Source organism: Nelumbo lutea, chromosome 1 (genome assembly GCF_056320005.1).
Source record: "Nelumbo lutea isolate HS-2025 chromosome 1, American lotus-T2T, whole genome shotgun sequence".
Classification (NCBI taxonomy): Eukaryota; Viridiplantae; Streptophyta; class Magnoliopsida; order Proteales; family Nelumbonaceae; genus Nelumbo; species Nelumbo lutea.
Window position 1 is genome coordinate 22,703,469 of NC_142684.1, and position 22,004 is coordinate 22,725,472.

At 38.0% G+C, this 22,004-nt stretch overlaps 2 protein-coding genes across 2 annotated transcripts in view; one reads left to right on the forward strand and one right to left on the reverse strand.

The window, feature by feature from the left end:
* The first annotated feature begins 324 nt into the window (after positions 1–324).
* Positions 325–5,575, forward strand: LOC148873932 (uncharacterized). Its single transcript, XM_088966073.1, has 4 exons — positions 325–1,689; positions 1,807–3,147; positions 4,353–4,467; positions 5,190–5,575. Exons 1-4 carry the CDS (start codon positions 934–936, stop codon positions 5,414–5,416), a joined length of 2,439 nt encoding a protein of 812 aa, XP_088822199.1. The 5' UTR covers positions 325–933; the 3' UTR covers positions 5,417–5,575.
* Positions 5,576–8,713: 3,138 nt separating this feature from the next.
* LOC148873933 (uncharacterized) overlaps positions 8,714–22,004 on the reverse strand; it is a 77,920-nt gene continuing 64,629 nt past the window's right edge. The window contains exons 31-39 of the mRNA XM_088948308.1: positions 19,917–20,026; positions 18,737–18,824; positions 18,318–18,575; positions 17,087–17,187; positions 14,361–14,471; positions 9,852–9,931; positions 9,294–9,630; positions 9,104–9,155; positions 8,714–8,823 (exon numbers count right to left, since the gene is read on the reverse strand). Of these exons, the coding sequence (XP_088804434.1) occupies positions 8,714–8,823; positions 9,104–9,155; positions 9,294–9,630; positions 9,852–9,931; positions 14,361–14,471; positions 17,087–17,187; positions 18,318–18,575; positions 18,737–18,824; positions 19,917–20,026 (1,247 nt within the window). The remainder of the gene's footprint in view (positions 8,824–9,103; positions 9,156–9,293; positions 9,631–9,851; positions 9,932–14,360; positions 14,472–17,086; positions 17,188–18,317; positions 18,576–18,736; positions 18,825–19,916; positions 20,027–22,004) is intronic.

The following is a 22,004-nucleotide window of genomic DNA, read 5'->3' on the forward strand; positions in this document are numbered from 1 at the left end:
AAACCTCTAAATTGCCCTTATGGAATATCAATTTTCCAGGTTTGTTGAGACAAAAAAGAGCATTTAGTGGGGTCCACCATGCGGTATGGGCTCTCGAGTTTCCATAACATTCCACCCAAAAAAATAGAGCGAATGCATTTTCAAGTGGGTCCCACAAAATTCCGATGTGTGGTTCAAGATCCACTTGTAAATTGTAATGGGCCATATAATAAGAAAAAAAAATCTATCTTGAACATTTCTCTCGGTAAGGTGGTATATCTGGACATGGACAAATAAAAAGACAAAAAACCCCTTATACAACAGTCTAGTTCCAAATCTGCACATGAGCACGACCGGGTTAGAATATGAGTAAAAATATCCGCTCTCATACGAAATCTTTCCTCCAGCGAAAAACCTCTTCAGTCTTGGAGCCATCGAACGACCTCCGTCATCCACTCAATCTCGTCCCTTCGGTTCTCATCCGACGGCTTCCGTAAGCCGCCGTATGGCTTCCAGCGTTTTTTTTCTTAAAACCCTAGATGGTTCGTACGTAGAACCCAGCACCAACAGCCTCTGTGACGCTCCCTCAAGAACTATGTGAATGGTGAATCCCTCTCAACTAACCGTTTCGCCCAATGGAAGATACATGTTGAAGCAACGGATAATCGAAATCGTCGTCAGATTGTGATGTCTCCGTCCGCCTTGAGAGATGAATTCTCAGTGGTCGGTTTTTGATGCTTTAATGGCGGGCTTTCATGGGTAGTGCGTTGTCTTGTTGATTTTGTTTCTTTTTTTCGTGTACGGGATGGGAGGAGGGTGACAGAGTCTGAGAAAGGTTGAATCTTGGGTCGATGGTTTGGTTTTACGGGCATCAGGGGAGTCTGTGCTGAGGCATCTGAATCGGTGTTCGAGAAGGTTTGCAGAGAGTTTTGTTTCTTCTAGCGTATTTCCCCCATGCCTTCCGTTGGTATGAGGAGGTCGACTAGGGTTTTTGTGCCGAAATCGATCGGGAAGGATGATGGGGCTAGGGTTTTACGGTCGGGAAAGCGGTTGTGGTCGGAGCCCGAGAAGCCTAAGCTGGGCAGGGGCTCGGATGGGGACGAGTGGTTTCGGTTGCTGGATAATTCTGGCGACGGAGACAATGTTTCATTCTGCAAGGACAATGACAGGCATGAGGTTGATCGGAACAGAGAAGTGCCCGTAATGGAGTTGGGAGGTGAAATGGGGTCTCCGGAAACTTCGGATGCAATTCCTGGAGCTTCGATGGCTGATGACAGTGTAGATAGGTTGTACGGCGTTGTTTACCATCGAAAGCGCCGGAGATTGGATATTTACAGGGCAGAGAAGCTTTCCGACGATCGAATGTATGGCATTTCGTTTGTCCGGAAACAACGAAGAGACGTACTTCCGGTGTTGTCAACTGATTCATCGAGAGTTTCAGATGGTGCTTCGGAGTATCTTCTGGCGGGAAAACCAGCTCCACAGGGGCATTTGGAGCAACACGCGTTTCTCGATGGTTTCCTCCGCCAAGGGTTGCTTTTGATCATTGTTGAATCCTCTTGCAGCAATTCTCAACGGCTTGCATGTTTTCTGTACTCTGTTCTTAGCTACATGGCGCGGGCCAGGCTGAGACTGTCGAAGTTTGCTGCATTTACTTGTTTAAGCCCGATCGCCCGAGTTTTTTCTTGTCAAGGCATCTATTTCTTGCATGTAGGTGGACTCTTCGAATTATCTGTACTTATGCTTTTTTTTCTGATTTCAGTTTTTGTTACTGTCTCTGTTCCGATTTTGTTCTTTTTACTGAAATTCCTGTTTTTCTGCTCCCAGGATCATTATTGTAACAAAGGATGGAAAAATGATCTGTCATCGTTTGGGTTGTGCAAGATTTTTGGGGCTCAACAGTTTATACCTCTGTTTTCTGTTGATTTTTGTGCGATTCCGCTCTCTTTTATGTGTTTGCATTCCACTATGCTTCTTAAGTCTGCTTATTGTCCTCGTGTTCATCTTCAATATCTGATGCATTTCTGCACAAACCCTCCTAGATTTAATAAAGATCAACAGTCTCCTTCATATGTTCCTACTGAGGTAGATAATTATATAAGCAAAATTGTGGCTTCTGGAAATATTTCTGTTCAGAGGATTGGGGCTGGTCAAATTTCTAGAACTCCTGGATTAGGTGGCCGGGTTGTATCCGGTAGACACAGGGTGCATTCCCGTGGTGTTCACAAGAGAAGGAATAATCTCAGGGGAAGACCTAAAAGTCCATCAGTTGACTTGCACAAGTCTTCTAGTTACAGAGGTGCAAATTTTCGTACAGTTAGGGATGGTTGCACTTCTTTATTGTCTCCCATATGCAATCGCAAGCGGAGGAAGCCTTTGGGAGAAAATATGAAGGAACTGAAGTCTACCTTAGAAGAAATTAGGCAGAACATGGATTCAATGGTCTGCAGTGCCAATATCTTGGTTATTGAATCACACAAATGTTATCGACATGAAGGGGCAAAGGTTACATTAGAGTGTTCAGCACCAAACAAATGGTTTTTAGTTGGGCGCACAAAAGGATCCTTGAGATTTTTGCATAAAGCACAGAAAGTGATGAAACCCAGCACATCCAATCGTTTCACCCAGGCTATTATATGGGCAGGGGAAAATGGTTGGAAACTAGAGTTTTCTGATAGAAGAGATTGGTTTATATTTAAAGAGCTTTATAGAGAATGTTATGACCGGAATGTGCAAGCTGCCTCTGTGAAGACTATCCCTGTGCCTGGGGTACGTGAAGTACAAGGATACGAGGATATCAAATATATTCCATTTATTCGAGGTGATACTTATGTCATGACAAATGACCTTGAAGTAAATAGAGCTTTAACAAAAATGACTCCAAATTATGACATTGAATCTGATGATGAGGAATGGCTAAACAAGCTTAACAATGAGTGTTGTGATGGAGAGGATGGTAGGGCTGACTGTATCTCAATAGAGAACTTTGAGAAAATAATTGATGTGTTTGAGAAAGCTGCATATTGTAGTCCAGATGATATCTCAGATGAGAATAAAAATATTGACCTCTGTTTTACTTTGGGGAGGAGGGAAATGTTGGCAAAAGTTTACGAGTACTGGCTCAAAAAGAGGAAGCAGAGACGTTCAGCTCTGGTTAGGGTTTTTCAGGTAAAAGTGCCACATTATTATTTTTTGATCAATTAAAAGTGCCGCATTATTTATGTTTGGTTTTATATGTATAATTGTCTACCCTTTTGTTCTGGTATTTTCTCATCGTATTGAGGCTTCTACGATTAAGCAGTGCCTATCTATCTTACAATTCTTTGGTAGTTGAGGATGTGGAAATCAACATAATGTTAAAAACAATATTTTTGTACTCTGTACCTTTGAATCATCTTTTAACATGTATTACTGATTATATTTTTCAAGAAATTGACTATCTTGGAATTTTCTTCTTTTTGCTCTTCAATTTTCTTTTTTCCTCGTACTCATGTGGAATGTTCGACGCTGTTGATGCTATTTACAATACTGGGCAGACACTCATCCCAAATGGTATCAAAAGCATTTCTTCATCAGCAGGTCTTTTCATATTGGTATCCCATGAAGATCTTTCATGTCACGCCCGTAATCTAACTTTTAAGAGGAAAATTTAAGTGTAAATTTGTTTCTTCAATACCAAGCCAACTTTTCGCAACATGGTTGTTTGCATTTACTTTCAATTCTAATATTTCTACAATACCCAGCAAAAAAAGGAGAGAAAAGGATAAATAAAAAAATCTGTTATGTCTATGATATATTACAATTCTGTTATGTCTATGTATATTTGCTGAATTAGAAAAGCTTCATGCTGTAACTATGGCACATAGACCCAAACATTTTGACAAAGAGTTGACTGCTCTTTTGGGGAAAGACATTTCCTCATGCCACGAGTTATGAGAGTTGGCTGCTCGTTAGATCTCATGTGGCAGAAAAGTTATGACTTTAGCCGCAATTCAGCAAAGATGCATCTTTCAAACATTATGAGGAAGAGGCTTGGAATTGGCACAGGATGTAAGAAATACCCTGTCCAGGAAAGAAAGGATTGAAATTCCAAGCAAGGTTAATTATCAAAAAAAAAAAAAATCCAAGCAAGGTCTAAAAGATGTACTTTGTTTGTTGGCAGTCAGTTGTCCTGATCTTGCTGGAAACCATGTCCTTAATTCGTCATCCTTTTTGGTTATTATTTATAAATGCTGTTTGTCCTTTCTTCCTTCCGGATGTTAAGTCTCTCCCTTTGCTATAAATGGGTACCCTAGGCTTTTCATGAACTTAAGTGTATATGGTTATTGGACTTCTCCTTTTATGCTGAACTTGAATGATCCTTCCTAATACAGTTTCAACCACCGAGGAGAGCTCAAGTGGTGCCAAAGCCCTTTATCCGCAAGAAAAGATCGTTCAAGCGACAAACAAGTAAATTTGGTAGAGGAAAACAGCCAAGTTACTTACAAGGTACATATCTATTAACTCAGTTGCGTTATCTTTGGTTAATGTTGGTGCAGAAACAGAGGGATGCAAGGAAAACTTAAGCTGTGTTAGCACAAGATTCCAACAGCAAATATTGTTGTAATGGGCCAGCAAATAAAAGCTTAAGTTTTAGTGGACTAAGAGGAGTGCCAATTTCCTTGGCAGATTCACTGGCCAAACAAGGGGTGGGAAGAGTCAATCTATTCTGCGCAATATTGTAAATTAAAATTTACCTTTAGGGAGGGTTAAGAGATTTTATCCCTCCCCTTGTATTTTTTTCTCTTAATATCTAATAATGAAAGAGTCTGTTAATTATAAAAAAAAAAAGCTTGAGTTGGGCCAAAATCAAAAAGAAAAAGTGCTTGAAGCTGTAAAACAGCCTTATGTAAAAGTTGCTTCTTTTTCTGTTTAAGCTCTCTATAAGAGATTTATGTGTGTATGTGTGTGTGTGAAGAGGGGGGGGGGGGGAGTTATCTCTCCCATATTCTATAATAGCCTTCTCCGTTGGAACTAGGGAGAATTTCTCCAATCTGAGTAGTCGGAGATATATTTTTGGCCTTTTATAGCCAAGACTTTGTTTTTTTCTGCTTCTACAAAGAAACAAACACCGCTATTTTTGTAGTTGGCCAACATCTAACTATTTGGATACTATCTGGGTGTAGCCTCTATAATCTCTCTGACCCAATTTATCTTTTGGCCATATGCAGCCTTAGCAGCGGAGCAGGATACGAAGGCAGCCAAGCATAAGCTCCAGGAAGCTGAAGCATCTGCAAGCAGGTCCATGGAGGTGGCAATATCTAAACGCCAAAGAGCACAGAAGCTCATGGAGATTGCTGAAGCGGCTGTATATAAAGCAACTCTTGCTCTCAGGATAGCCGAAACGGCCAGCATAACAGAATCCCAGGATGTTGCCGTGTCATCTTTTCTGTGTTGAACAATAATCTCAATTCACAGATGTATTTTGACTCAAGAATTCTTGTAATTTTGTATATAAGATATGTAATTTATGTGACAAGAAACTTGTATAACATGAATTTTTGGTGTTTGCGCGAAAGGAAAAGAAATACAGCGAATTGAAGCCTTTTGAAGGTCACTGTATGAATAACATCACTTTAACCAGAGAGGAGTGTTTACCTCGTCATTCTGGAGTTGACTGGGGCCGAATCACTGAGTTGAATTAATATAGTAGTTTGGAGAAATTATTTGGTCTTTCCAAGTGCTTTATAATTTGCATTGCTTTCTAGGCTGTGTTTGGATAAGATTCTGCTAGCAAAGAATTATTATTTCGAAGAATTCAGTTATAAGCAAAATCACTTATTAAAATGAATTCCGATCTAACTAGACCTGAATTCTTCCATTTTAGGACTAAAGGAGCAAAAGTGAATCCAGTAGACCTATACTTAACACCTTATGTATTAAATATTCAACTTTTACCCTTTTGCTTAGATTTGGTAAGTGATTTGACCCGAGATCCCAATCCCATTGGAAAGATGAAAACACCCCTAGACCTATGTATTGATTTTAGCTTTATAAAATTGTATTAAGTAAAAGGGTTTGATTGTCATTTTGCTAGGCATGTCCCCAATTTATAAAAATCAGACTACCCAGAACAATCCCATTTGTTTGTCTTAACTTTTTATGCTTTACACTTTACGACCTACATGGTTGTTTTATTGGGTTTGAATTTGAGTCTTTTACTGATCTGGAAAGTAGATTTTAGGGTTGATTCTAGCATCTTGTGGTGAACATGGATCCATATTGAATCCGATAGGATTTGGGTGAAACCATATTTAGTCCAACTATAAAGAAGGCAAACTCAGATTACCTTGCAGCCCAAATCTTGTCTTGAAGCCTAATCCAATAAACAATAGTATATCTAACTACATATTCTTTGTTGGAAAAATTGTGGAAAAGAAAAAGAGAATGAGTCCTTGCCTACTCAATATAAGCATCATTAGACGATTATAGCTCTTGGCCTCTTGCTTGATGTAATAGAAAAATCTTGGGCTGATAAACATGAGAATGCTGGTCAAGTCTGAGAAGGTGAGGTTTGTATCCAGCCTGAGAGCAACCAACAAAGTTTTTATTTAGTTTTGAGCTCTACTAGAATCTTTGCCACAATCTAAGTAAACATTGGTTTTTTAATTGAAAATAGAATAGTTATAAGCATATCTAAGAAAGGCCATTTACCAAATGTTTTTCTCAGTCACGTGGGTCTGGGGAGGGGTGGACGGGATGCAGACATGATCTTTGTCTTTTTTATTGCACGAAGTAACGGTTCCAAGACTCAAACCCACATTTACCAATTGAAGAAGAACTTGTGAATCAACAAAAACCAGGACTCAGAATCTGTCTGGTTGCTTTCAATTTTTCATTATTGTTCTTCCTCATGACTGGTGGTTCAATTGTTCCTTCCATCAAAATCATCCAAAAACCAGGACCAGAAATCTGACTAGTTGATTTCATTATTTGATTTACAGACTTGTGCCCACCTGGTAAGTTGATTTTTCTTGTTGCATGCTAATCCAATAGGAAACTAATACCAAAAAGAAAAAGAAAAAAGAAAGGAAACTTTTTAAACATGGCCAGCTTAGGTAGGCCTTACACAATAAGAGAAGCATACCAAAAAACAGTACCATAAGAGAAATCATAGGACTGTGAAGTGTTAATTATCCAGCTCACTCAATATTTATCTGATCAGGTTGTATGGTGGAATCAGGCAACATTAGGGATGCAACCTGGGTTGGCCCAAGTTAACATTTTACATTGCTTAGGACTTGGGCTTTCAGGCCAGGCCCATTGGCTCCATTCAACTTTTGATAAAAGCCAAACGCGAATCTGCCCCAAGTTGCACCCTCATCAGGCTGATTGCTATTATAATTTTGTTTATTATAAAAACAAGTCCACATGCTTCGTTTATAATCGGACCAAATTCAGAACCAAGGATGCAAGTTGGGCCGAGTTTGGTTAAAATGAGGTATGGCCTAATCCTAACCAACCCGCATTTGTTGAATCCACATCCTAACTAACCAGTAACCAACTCGTAGGAATGGTCACAGGGTGGGGTGGGGATGGGATTTGCTCCCCAAGTCCCCATCCCCATTCTTGTCCTTGCCAATGGAGACAGTTTTCCTCATTCCGCAGGGATCCAGTCCCACTCCCTGCCTTTTTTTTTATGATGTCAAATTCATTTTATTTTTTATTTCTATTTTATTCCATTTTTAAATAAATAGTTGTAATTTACAATCCTATCAAAATAGATTTAAATATGATCAAACGGATTCAACCATATTTTCTAAATATATTAACTGATTAACACAGACACACACGCATCAAGTAATTGGCCTATAGTATTCACACAGCAAATTAGACATTCAATCTCTTCTATCTTTTTCCCTTCCAATACAATGAGCCTGGGTGCCAATTGGACTTACAAATGAACCATGTCCAATCCAACCCGACGAATATTTAGGACCACTTTGGTATGGTCCAATTCAATGTCTGGATCGTCCAATCTGTTCAAATTTGTTTTAATTTAGATTAATTATAATCCAAACCTGGTCCATTGACACCTACATTCTTCTATCAATGGATTAAATATTGGCTTGATCCAACTCAATCCAATATAAATTCATTATGGATGGACCAGGTCCAATTCAATCTGTCTTGCTGGTCTGTCCAATCTGTCCAAATTGATTTTGGTTTGGACAGTGTCCAATCCAAAACCGGCACACCCCTATATGAACTTTAAATGGAATCCATGTAATAATCAATTATGGAACATGTCAACACTGAAAATCAGAGGGAGAAAATCAGAATGCATGTTTTATCTTACGTGATGATTTCTATACCAAGGAACCTTTTAGAAAACAGAAACCTTGGTGTCAGTGTAGAGAGTATAAAGTTTCTTTAAACCCCAAATTAACATGGGGCTGGGGTTAAGGACTAGAGAGAGAATTCAAGAAACGATTTTAGTTATAAAGGCTTTTATTTGCATCTCCACTGAATTGATAAATTACAAAAATGTTTTTTAGGATTTTGATTGGTCATGGTGGGTTCCATGCCTATCTGAGTATTTGGAACTTTGATGAACAAGAATAACTAAAGAACAACATTTCCTGCAACAATTATAAGCAGGAGAAAAAAAAACGATACATCTTCAAAAAAAAGTAGGCTATTAAATATTCCGTGTACATATCAATTATCAAACCAGCTGCTGGAGTAGGGAGTTTCAGCTGCACATTGCTTCCACAGCAAGCTTCTTTGTCAAGTTGGGGCACAAGTATTTATTGAAGTTCTCTTCAGATAACGCTATGGTACAACCATTTTGTTCAGGCAAATCTGCAATAGCAAACAAACAAATTTAGTAATCTAGAGATGAGCCAGTCCAATAACTAAATTCCTGAAAAATATGTAAGATCTGATATACAAAAGTCAGACTCAATACATGGTTAGGTTGGATGGTTTATACAAGGCTTGTTTGGTCGTTGGATCCTACTTTAACAAAGAAAACAAAGAAGTGCAAGAAGAAAAGCTTATAGAAAGATTGGAGCTGAGTGCTTTTGGGGCTTCATTTGATCCAAGAGTCCTGGTATATTGGGCTTTGCTCCAATCACACTACCACTAACATATTCCGTCAAGAACTTTACTGGTGGAACCACATCATTCGTGCACTAGTAAATGTTTAGATGTTAAAACATCATTACATTTGGATTTTTGGGCTCATTGGGTTTTGATATGATGGTAGGGCAATTTCTGACCAAGGTGACGAATTGAAAGATGATCAATGTATTCTGTTACTGATTCCTTACCTTCTCAACAACAGAAGAAGAATTAGGATCATGGCAATCACCCTTGCTGTAAGATCCACATGTTCCAGTAGGAGTTCCAAAGCTTGCAAACTTTACGCCGGTAATGACAGTTTTGGGAGGACATTTCAGATCAACAGTTGCTTTGGATTTGCTACCACCGTTGATACCCTTACGCCAAGATTCAGGATTAATAGGGGGAAAATCTTCTGAAATGAGAGCACAAACATCAGACACTCGTCGTTTTGAGAATTTAATCTCAGTTGGATTTCCACCTTTCTCCTCAAAGATCACCAAAATATTTCCTGATGGCCGAAACCAAGACCGTGGAACATGGTACCTGTTCCAAAAAGAAGAAATTGCCAGGATAATCAGATTTATACACACATTCACAGCAAACTCATGAATAACTCTATTATCAGTTGAAGAAATCTGAAAAACTTTAGGAGGTAAGGCAGAAAAACATTTAAGGGCAATACACCTGCTTAAAATGATTTTTTATTTAAGAGATTATTTCAAAAAGGGAACTATTGTTGTCTTCTGAAATACTAGGATGCTAACTGGGTTCCATCTGACAAATTCCTCATTTTGAACAAAGAATCCTTAATGTTTTCAGAGCTATCTTTATTGTCAAACACTGTCTGTAGCATCATGCATAGTATGGCCGTAAGGGTAAATTAAGTTCTACTGACCAAAATTAAATAAAAAGAAGAAAGGAAAATTCAAGAAGAAGAAGAACAAATTAAGTTCTTGGTGTTGAAAATAGGTTGGGATAACAATCAATTTATGCCAATTAAAATCAGCTTCAGTTATATCATTAAGAAACATGGATTCAACTTGGGACTTGCCCAGAGCCCTGGTACAAGTCAACTTTGAGTGTCAACTGGGTGTTGAAAATAGGCTGGGATAATACCAATTTATGCCAAATAAAATCAGCTTCAGTTATATCGTTAAGAAACATGGGTTCAACGTGGGACTTGCCTAGAGCCCTGGTACAAGTCAACTTTAAGTGTCAACTGGGTAAATGGTGTAGACTTCCTAGAGAAGGTCATTCCAAAACTAATCATTTATCCTTTATTTCCAAATTGATGCAGCTCTCCTATGTACTTGATCTTTGAGAACTCAATTGAGTTAGTGAATGGTAATAGTATCAGGAGGTACTCGGAAAAACATTAAATGCTTGGTGAGTGCCTACAAAACCATGTTTTCTTAAGCAAAAAACCAGGTATTATTTCCAGTTTAGTTTCTTCGTAACAACTCTAATATAATTAGGTTGGTTTGACATTAAGGTCTCTAGAGAACTACTAAAATTTGGGCATATAGAAAGAACATAGATGACAGAAATGTGAATTTCCTGCTTCGTGTTTTTGGGTTCAGCATTTTAAGTTACCATCTTTGAGTTGGTTCTCCACATCCAGTGTTACATTTGTCTGGGAAAAATTTGCCTCTATAATTGCATTCAGGAGGGCACTCATCATATATAGAACTTGTCCTTGGCCAGTATCTTCCAATTGCTTCTCCATTCAGCCAAGCTTGTCCTTGTCCTGTAAAATGGGGACAAAGTAGTAACTTCTCAAAAACAGTTTAGAGAAAAACTTTCTTCAGAAAGGAAGTATAGACTAACTAAATCCAGTGCTTGCAGCAGGGCTGGCAGGCATTCAAGTGATAATCAAATGGTGCAGTAGTCATTTGCTTTTGCTACTTGGGAGCTGAAACACAGCATAATGCATCAAAAGTGCTACAGGAAAGACATTGTAACTTGTAGGAACATCATAAACTGCTTGTATTAAAAATCTTAATCAATCACCCAGCTCAATTAAAGCCTTGTCCCAATTATATGGGGTTGGAGCACAAAATGACAATTCGGAATCCACGTTAGCAAGAGGTTAGCAAAAAGTTTTAATGCCAGGTGCCAACTTAACACAACCCCCTTCCTTTATCGGTCTTGGCAGTAAGACAAGCTCAACATTGGCCATGTACCAAACATCTTAATCAATCACCTCATGAGCATAAAATATTCACTTTCCTTCTCATTTGTTGTTTATCTTGAATTTATTACCTACTATCTATGCTACGAGGATGTTGATATGTCCAACATTACAGTGTCTAGGAAATAAACTTTTGAGAACTCCCAAAATGGAAAAATGTTGTCACAGTATGTGCTATTTATCATGAGAAATGTTTCTATTGTAAGAACAGACGTATATAGTACTGCACTTGTAATAAACGTATTTCAGTAATAGTGAGATATAGAATTATGGGGTATTTTTGTAATTATATACCTTTCTGATTCATTAAATACTAGAGAATGACCCCCGTACTAAGTGCGGGGCTAGTATTTTCCTATTTTTTATTCATATATTCTAATAAATTTTGTTTGACACACTGTACTAAGTACATGGCTACTACACCTAAGTATAATTTTGTTTGAAATTTACTATTTATTTGGAATATCTAATTTAAGTTTGTTATTTAATGTTTAATTTGTAATTGACAACCTATTTCATATTTCATACCCAAAAAAAAAAACGGAACCTACACCTTTGAGAGTCCTTTATTCGAATTTAAAAAAAATTAAATCAGAAAGATTATAGGCCTACATATTTTGAGGTGAATACTTTTTCTTTATAAGTAGCTGTGTATAGGGCAATTAATTTGATCTATTTTATTTGACACTCGTACTTAGTACGGGTCAAGTTTTTTATTGATTTAAAAGATTAAATCATGTTTTATCTGTAATTAATAATCCATTTTATCTAAAAGAATGGACCCCACACCATTTTATCTAATAGGCCATTTATTGGTTTGAATTCACTAATACTTAAGTGGGTAGTTTTTATATTCAATAAATAGCCATGTGTGCCTTCTTTACAGAGTGGAGTTAACCACTTCCACCTTTTTTTTTTTTTTTTTTTTTTTTAGAATGAAAGTGGAAAGTGGAGTTTTGTATTTCCACTTTTTTCTGATAGTGGGAAGAACCACTTCTGAGATCCTATTTCTTGAATTAATAGGAAGCCATGTGTTTGAGCAGGGGGCTTTAGTTACTCCTAACAGAATTTATTTTAAAAAATCTGACTATTTCTTTTCCTCCAAATAACCAGAAAAAAGAAAAAATGCTGCAGGGATCATGTTCCACATAGGATTGCCTCCCTGTCAAACCTTTGATATGGCAAGCCTCCAAGAATTTCACCACTGACTCTGGGAAGCATATTTTAATCCCAAAGCAGTTTAACACTCTAACCCACAAAGAAGTAACCAGACCTCTCTTCAACAGGTCCTCAGCTGCCACCTAGACCTGGAATGAGGTCTTTGACAGGACTGCTTTGCACCTAGGAATGGCAACGGGTAGGGTACCCGTGCAAATTGCCCTACCCATTCCCAAATCCGCCTATGTATCCCTGATTCTAAACCCGTCTAACTTTTCCTCTCAAATTCCCCAACCCGTCCTGTCCCAAATCCGTTAAACCCGTCTCGACCCGTCCCACCCATTAAACCCCTTAACCAAATATTTTCTACTAGAAAAAAGTTTCTTAATGCTTATAGTGTGACTTGAACCTGAATTAATTAATGATAGCACCGATTCTCTTAACACTACTTTAAGCCACTAAACCATCTCATATTTTGTGTTTTTAATGAAGTAAAATAGATTGTATTAACTTTTGTGTTCAAAACAATCAATACATACATATGATTAACAATTCCAACTAAAAATTAAAAGAAATAATATTTAAAATTAGCATTTTATAACTAAATGAAATAAACAATCTACCAAATCCAAATTTAATAATAGAATAATTATCTTAGTACTTAAATTTTATAAATTTATGCATGATATATATAATAGGTTCATATTTATGCATCCCAGGTATCGGGTATCGGATACCCTGAAGTCAAAACCCAAACCCATCCCAACCCTATAGGTTTTTAATCTAAAATCCCAAACCCTATAGGGTTTTGATAAACGGGTCATATTAGGGTTGGGACATGTCGGATACCCGAAAATTCCCACGAAATTGCCATCCCTATTTGCACCAAACTTGAGAACTGGGGAAACTGCTATCTTCCCCTGGATTTAGATACTTGTACATTGACTCCACAGAGAAAGCTTTAGATCAATCCCACAACCATATTCTATTATACATTGATCTCCTATTTGGACTGACATTTTGAAGAGTCCTCAGTAACTTGGTGAGAGAATCAATTTCCTAGTCATTTAAGCCTTCTCCTAAACAAAGGGCTCCAAGCAAAGGACCTGTTGGTAACATTATAATTCTCCAATACCACTAATCTTTTTTTAGTAGCAATAACATACAGCTGAGGGAATTCATCCTTCAAAGATCTTACTCCAGCCCAAATATCCTCCCAAAATCCCACTCTAGCTCTACCCCCTTGCCTCAAAGCCCCAGAACTAAGAAAATTTCCATAGTTTACAAGGATTGAAAAAGTGGGAGTTTAGACACAAACCTTCATCCAATCCCTCCATATTTCTCTAAAATTCATCCTCCTTAACACATAATCCAACAAACCCCAATTGGCATGATCAAAAACCTTCTCCACATCCACCTTGCACAAAACCTAGGGGTGATCATTTCCAGCCTGGGACGGCCCAGCCTAGAAATTTATGGTCTTGGGCCTAGGTTTTGACGTTTAGGCCCAGTCCAGCCCGGGCCCACATCAGGCCCATAAATTTTAGGGCTAGGCATGGGCCAACACTTCAAGTCTGGTCTGCAATATATTATTTATATATACATGTTTTATATCATATTATATTACATAACTATTATAAAATGACACAATATTATATGCATGATAAATAAAGAAAATTTCCAACACAAATGTGATAATATCAATTTTTTTTGTTTAAATGTAACTACTGGGATGTGAAGATGATAAAATGAAAAAGTATGGCCCTTTAAAGAATGAAGTTGCAACTACATTAATTTTCATCCTCTTTGATGAATTTGCATAGTTGCTGAACAAAACAGAATGTTGGAACAGGATTCATGTAGCTGATCCCATATAGCTGGGACAAGCCTTAGATGATGATGACTGAAGAGAATTATGATATACCTTGTACCATGTGAGAGGTTTATTCTTTGGTGGTTCTGAAGTTGAAATCCACTTCACATTATTCAAGTCATTGGGGTTGTAAATGTTTAAGTGCTCTCCCTCCATTCCGATCTGGAAAATGAAAGTAAAGAAAGAGAGAGAGATAGAGAAGATAAAGAAGACTACACTTTCAGATCTTTACATGGATGCTTAATACCAATAATATTTCTATGCACAACAGAAAAAATGGGGGAATATGAAAAATTGTGTAATGCCATTGAGTTACCTATTGACTCTGAAGATAATGAGGTAATTCATTATTCCTGAAGACATGATATACAGAACAATGGAAAGACAAATCAACAAATAAATAGAAAGTTGTTTTTATAATATTTTTCAAGTCAGGGCACACTGATTACTGTCATTATGAATTAACCTCTGTAAACATTTGATAAGAACAACTTTAAAAAAGTAGATTAGAAGGATCAATATCCTTGTTACCTCCAGAAAGAGCACATTCGGAGATTGGAGTTATTAAAGAGATGACACTAGAAACAAAAAAAAGAAACAGAGAAATAAAGAAGAAAAACTTCATCTCCTACTATACTATGGAAATTGAACCCATTATTATAAGCAGATGGAAGGATCAATATCCTTGTTACCTCCAGAAAGAGCACATACTGGGTCCTGACGGTTTCACCATTTTATTCTATAAGAGATTTTGGGAAGTGGTGACAGAGGATTTGTCGAAAGTTCTAGATGAGTTTCACTCTGCCTCTTTGGAAAGGTCTTAATGCCACTTTCATTTCCCTGATCCCTAAAAAGAATGGGGCATCTGGTCTAAAAGATTTCAGGCCAATCAGTTTACAAGGCAGTGTGTAAAAAATCATTGCAAAATTGCTGGCTTCAAGGATGCGAAGGTTGATGGAGACCCTTATTTCCTCGTCTCAAGGAGATTTTATTCATAACAAACATATCCAAGATGGTGTTCTTATAGCTAATGAATTAAGTGACTCAAGGAAAAGAAGTGGGAAGAAGGGGCTGGTGTGCAAAATTGACTTGGAAAAAGCCTACGACCATGTTAACTGGGCTTTCCTAGACTACATGTTGAAGAGGATGCACTTTGGGCAAAAGTGGAGGAACTGGATGAAGGCGTGTGTTACTACTCCTAGATTCTCAATCCTTTTAAACGGTCCAGCAAAAGGCAATTTTAGAAGTTCTAGGGGTTTGCGGCAGGGAGATCCCCTCTCCCCCCTTTTATTCCTTTTTGTTATGGAAGGTTTGAGTAGGATGACTGCTAGGTCTGTGGAGGGGGGTTGTTTAGCAGGTTTTGAAATAGTTCCTAATGGATAAGAAATCCCTCTTCTCCAATTTGGTGATGACACCCTGTTTTTCTGTGGGGCTAAAGTTGATCAGATTTTAGCTTTGAGGAATATCCTCTACTGGTTTGAAGTGGTTTCAGGTTTAAAGGTTAACCTAGCTAAGAGTGAAATGTTGGCTGTTGGAGAGGTAAGTAACCTGCAGTCCCTAGCTGATTTGTTGGGTTGTAGGGTGGGGGCTCTATCTCCTTCTTATTTGGGGCTGCCTTTAGGGGCCAAGTGTAACTCCAAAAGCATTTGGTCTCCGGTGGTGGAAAGAATGACCAAAAAGTTTCATCTGGTCATCTGGGATCAGATCTGTAAGCCTTTCAATTCTGGCGGTTTGGGAGTCAGAAATGTGAAGAATTTCAATATGGCCCTTCTTGGGAAGTGGCCTTGGAGGTTTTTGCAGGAGCCTAATGAGTTATGGAGTCAAGTTATTGTGCAGAAATAGGTTCCGGCAAAGCCCAACCTCTCTTATGGTTGAGGTGTGGAAAGGGATTTGCAAAGTCTATCATCTTTTTCAGAAAGGTATGAAGTTCAAGCTAAGGAATGGATCCAGTTTGAAGTTCTGGTCCGACCCTTGGTGCTCTGAACCCCCTTTGAAAAATTTGTTTCCTGACTTATTTCAGCTGGCATCGGATAAAGATGCCTTGGTGGCGGATTGCTCTACTGGTCCACGAAACTCTTCAGTTTGGTCCCCCTCTTTTAGAAGAGATTTCAATGATTGGGAGATCCCGCAGGTTATTGAGTTGCTTTCAAGGTTACAGGGATGCAGGCTAAACCCTCTAGATCCAGATCAGTGTTTTTGGGGGTGGTCAAAGACTGAAGTATTCTTAGTAAAATCCGTCTATTCTGATTTGGTGCCTGAGTCTTCTAGCTCTTTCCCCAGTCCTTTGGTGTGGGGTAGTGTAGCCCCCTCTAAAGTTTTTTGTGTGGGTGGCTGCTGAAGACAAGTGTCTGACGAAAGTTATGCTGGTTAGAAAAGGAGTAGTGCTACCAGATGTGTCACCTGTATGCTGTGTGGGAGGGGTGAAGAAACCTCAAACCACCTGTTTCTTCATTGTGAATTTTCTGCAACAATTTAGGCCCATTTTCTCAAAGCAATTCACTGTTCTACATGTTTGCCTAATTCAGTAAAGGCTCTCTTAAAAGGCTGGAAAGTGGGGGGAATGAATAGAAAGGGAAGGATTCTGTGGAGGGCAATTCCTCTAGCAGTGCTATGGTCGATTTGGAAGGAAAGAAACAGAAGGATCTTCGATCAGAATCAGCTTCAAGTTGAAAGGGTGATAAATTTAATTGTTGATGAGCTTATAGCTAAACCATCTGCTTGTAAACCTTAAAAATTCATGATAATGCAAGTACTCTGGGATTGAGTTACAAAATTACCTTATAGATCCAAGAATTTGAAGACAAGTCAACAGTTCCATTGTTGAACCCCTCTATCACGACTCTGGTTAGTCCAGCTCCCACCCATTCATAAAATGGTCCTGCATTCTTAAAGAAACAAGAAAATAATACAGAAGGATCAGCAAACAATTGAAGAGGAGGGAAAGTTAGATATCATGTAAATAATACTTTTGATGCTACAAGTAGGTTAATATATTATTTGTTGGGTATGCTATTATTATGAGTAGTGATAGATAAAATTGCTTATTTTCAAAACTATAACATATTACATTCATTGATGAAAATTCAAGAACATAACCAATCCTAAGCTCTTGACACTCGGTTTCTTCAAGTATTTCAGAGATTCTGCTGTTATATCCATGTTTCAGATTTGTGAAAGATGTGATTCAGACCAATAAAAAATAGTAGAATAATTTAGATTATAGCAAAAGAAGTAAAGAAGAAGAAGAAGATAGCAAGAAGAAAAAGGAAGAATGGTGAAGAAAGGACAAAAGGAGGAGTTCGATAATCTCCTCTTTCCCCTATTCTAATATTTTATTAATCTTACTTAAGTTACATAATTTACAAGTCTGCCCTTAAGTGGGCATCCACCTCATCAGCTAAACATGAATTAAAAGCCCATAAAGAAAAGACCCTATAAGAACAAATAATAAGAAAGAACTAATCAATAAGACACTAATGGGATAGGGCCCATTCGGCTCAGTCTCTCTACACTCCCCCTCAAGCTAAGCATAGATATCAATCATGCTCGAATTGCTTATATAGTGAACCAACTTTCCTTTAGGAACACCCTTTGTCAAAACGTTAGCCAACTATTCTTCAGAAGCAACAAGTGGTAGGCAAACTTCTCCTGAAGCAAAACTCTCTCGTATAAAATGCCTGTCAACTTCTATATGCTTAGTTCTATCATGTTGAACAGGATTATGTGCAATGTGGATAGCGGCCTGGTTGTCACAATATATCATGGACTTCTCATAGTCTATACCCAGTTCTTCTAAAAGAGATCTCAACCACAAAAGTTCTGAAACTCCATGTGCCATTGCCCTGTACTCTGCTTCAACTAAGGATCTAGCCCCTACGGACTACTTCTTACTCCATGATACAATGTTCCTTTAACCTAAAGTGGACCTCCTATAATCAATACATCCAGCCTAGTTAGCATCAATGTATGCTTCCAGCTTCATGTGTCCATGTTTAGCAAACAAGATACCTTTCCTTGGAGTCCCTTTTAGATAGCACAAAATCCTCTTAGTAGCTACTAAATGTGTATCCCTGGGAGAATGCATGAATTGGCTAATTACACTAAGTGCATAGGAAATATCTGGTCGAGTCATACAAAGATATAATAACTTCCCAACTAATCTCTGGAACACTCCCCTATCAGTCAACAATTCACCATTAGTAGTTGATAGCTTATGATCTAGGTCTATAGAAGTAGAAGCTGGTCGAGCACCCAGTTTGCCAATCTCTGCAAGAAGATCAAGAACATACTTCCATTGAGAAATGAAGTTACCATCCTTAGATCTGGCAATTTCAATTCCCAAGAAATATCTGAGTTCTCCCAAGTCTTTAATTTCAACTCAGTGTTAAGAAAGCTTTTGAGATGAACAACTTCTTGAGTATCATTACCAGTAACCACAATATCATCAACATAGACAATCAGAAGGGTCACTAAGGAATCTCTCCTCTTAACAAACAGGGTATGATCCGACTGAGTCTGTGTGTACCAAAAAGTAACAAGAGCAGCCTGAAATCTGTCAAACCAGGCTCTAGAAAATTGCTTAAGGCCATAAAGGGACTTCTTCAATTTATAGACCTTCCCTTGCATCTCCTTCCTATACACCCTTGGAGGTAAAGACAGATAGACCTCTTCATGTATGTCCCCATTCAAGAAAGCATTTTTTACATTGAACTGATGAAGTGGCCAATCAAAAATAGTAGCTAAAGATATCAAAACTCAAACTAAAGTCATTTTGGCCACTGGGGCAAAAGTTTCCAGGTACTCAATACTGTACATCTAAGTGTATCCTTTAACAATCAAACGAGCCTTACATCTCTCAATAGTACCATTTGAATGATACTTGATAGTGAACACCCATTTACAGCCAACCAATTCCTTTCCCTCATGCAAATCCACAATTTCTCAGGTACTATTCTTATTCAAAGCATCTTGTGTTCTTTCCTCAAAGAGAGAGACGAGAGAAAAGAGAAGAGAGAGGAAAAGAGAAGGAAGAGAGAGATTCGATTGGGAATCAAAAACTATAGCTGGCGGCACCCAGCTTGTTATTTATATTCACTTAATATAAAAAGATCAGAAGTTACAAGTATGCCCCTGGCAGCACTTCCTAATAATAAACAAATAAAAAAGAAAGACAAGAAACTAGCTGACAGCATCTTGGCTGACTAGGCTGACAGCATACTAACAGCAACTGTAGAAAACAAATAAATAAGCTTCACAACACTCCCCCTCAAGTTGGTCTGTATATGTCTATCATGTCCAATTGTCACACAACTCATTGTGCCGTGAGTATGGAAGTCCTTTTGTGAGGACATCAGCAAGTTTTTTGATAAATCCAATAAATTGGAAGTAACCCCAAGTTTACATAATTGATATGCCTTAATCAACATATTAGTACTGAGAAAACAAGATGCAATAGCATACTGAAATGCTATAAATGGTTGAAAATGAATCGTACACTGTCGGTGTTTAGCCATTTGCGGGCAAAAATGAAGTTAGAATTGCATAAATGCAAAAGAGCATATAAAGAATATAAAATGGAAATTGAAAAATCAAAATATGGTAGCTTACTTGTAAACCAACAGTCATGCTTAGAAGAGCAATTTCATTGTTTCCTGCCTTGAGAGAAATTGGACTTTCAAATTTGAAGGTTGAATCAGCACCATGTCCAGATACACTAGCTGTATACGAATTGAAGTGAACTCACTATGGGAGATTATTCATACAAAAACACATATTTGATAATAAGATTATTTATGATAGTCATGACAAAAAGGACGTAATATATTGGCATTCACAAGAAGACATAAACCACACAAAGTGTGTACATATGAAAAAGAAAAGAACTAAATAAATTTGTACAGGGAAGATGAGGGCAAGTATTTCATATTACTGTGTATGGGTGTACCATTTTTTCTATTTAATTTTCCGTTTAGTCCCTCAAAAGTGACCATTCTGTAAATCTCCCTTTAGTAGGGACTCTTTAGTGACTAAACATAATTTACATTATAATATATAAGGCTGTTTAGTGGCTGTCAACTGGTTGCCACAAGTTCTCACATTGTTGTGTGCTTCTTCTCCTATTGTCTATTAGAATAGCACTGCTTAATACTATACGGATTTACATGGTATCAGAGCAGGTTTTGTACATGCTACAAAGAAGGCCTTAGGATCTGCTTGAGTGTCTTCAAAGGCAGATGTTTTCACATGGCTTGCAATTTTGGCAGTAAGAATCTTGTTGACAGTTGTTTATGTATTCAGGTTTAGTACCATAAGGGTACTGTTGTAATTTCTCCTCTATTTATATTGTTCGACTGTACTAGTATAAATAATAAAATCATTCTTTCGCCCCCTAAGTTCTAGAGGGCTTTCAGTCACTCGACTCACCTCTCTTCTCTTCTCTCTTCTCCTCTCCTCTCTTCACTTGCTCTTGCTCAACATGGTATCAGAGCAAGTCGTCCAGGCTTGAAGAGTGATGTCAAGCTAACTACTGTTGCATCCAGTGCTGTCTCCAATCGAACTCCTAATCTGATGAAATCAGTTCGACCCAGAAGTTACAGAGTCTTTTCGTCTTCCAGCTCAGAAATTGCTCCTCCTGTTTGCTCGACTGTAGAGAGACTATTGTTTGTAGTTTGTAGAGGGTGTTCTGTCTTCAGAAAGGCTATCATCTGAAACTAAAAGAAGTATTGCTCATCTTCTGTTTGGTTTGAGGATTCGTAGGAGTTCTGGTTTACCATAAGGGAGACTATCATCTGAAACTAAAAGAGGTACTATCATCCTTGTCTATTCGGCTGCCTATTGTTTGATGAACTGTTCGGCTACCCTACTGTTGTCTATTTGACTACCTACTGTTTGATGAACTGTTCGGCTGCCCTACTGTTAAGTGACTGAATTCCTTAACACAGTAACTGTATTCAAACCTTTTTTGTTGGTATTATGGACTGTTGATGGTCTGTTTAGCCGATTGATTGTCTGCTCAATATTAATCTTATTGATTGACTGTTCGGCTACCCTATTGATCTCCTTGACTGGTTAGCTATCAGGCCTACTAATTTGGTCATTCAGACCTGTTCTTGTACTGCAACAGTAGTGTGCATACTTGTTTCAGTGAAACCGTAGGTCAGAAGGACCTATTTCAGTACTGCAACAGCAGTGTTCAGTTTGTTGTTTGTTCTCAGTGAAACTGTAGGTCAGAAGGATTTGTTCTTGTACTGCAACAACAGTGTTCAGTTTGTTATTTGTTCTCAGTGAAACTGTAGGTCAGGAGGACCTATTCTTGTACTACAACTGCAGTGCTCTTTTTTTTTTTTTTTGTTCTTAGTGAAACCGGTGGTTAGAAGGACCTATCTCTGAAATAGCCTTGTACGGCTGTACTTTTTTGGTTGCTGTTTCAATTTTTATTTAGATATCATGGGCAAAGAAGATTCAGCCACATCTGGAGTTTCCTTAATGCTGAATGGAATGGGTGGGGGTGACCTATCCTTTCCTATGGCTGTTGTCCCTCTTTATGGTTTAAATTACCTGGAGTGGTCAAGAGGGATTAAATTATACATCACTGCAAGGGGGAAGATAGGCTTTATTAATGGGAGGATAAAAGAACCATCATCCGGGAGTGATGAATATGATAGATGGAATCAGGAGAACAATATTGTTATGTTC

Bases quoted from the DNA above. Each gene is read 5' to 3' on its own strand.
- LOC148873932 (XM_088966073.1), top strand. From the start codon at position 934: ATGCCTTCCGTTGGTATGAGGAGGTCGACTAGGGTTTTTGTGCCGAAA. The intron at 1,690-1,806 runs GTAGGTGGACTC...TTCTGCTCCCAG, and splicing joins AAGGCATCTATTTCTTGCAT to GATCATTATTGTAACAAAGG. The intron at 3,148-4,352 runs GTAAAAGTGCCA...TTCCTAATACAG, and splicing joins CTCTGGTTAGGGTTTTTCAG to TTTCAACCACCGAGGAGAGC.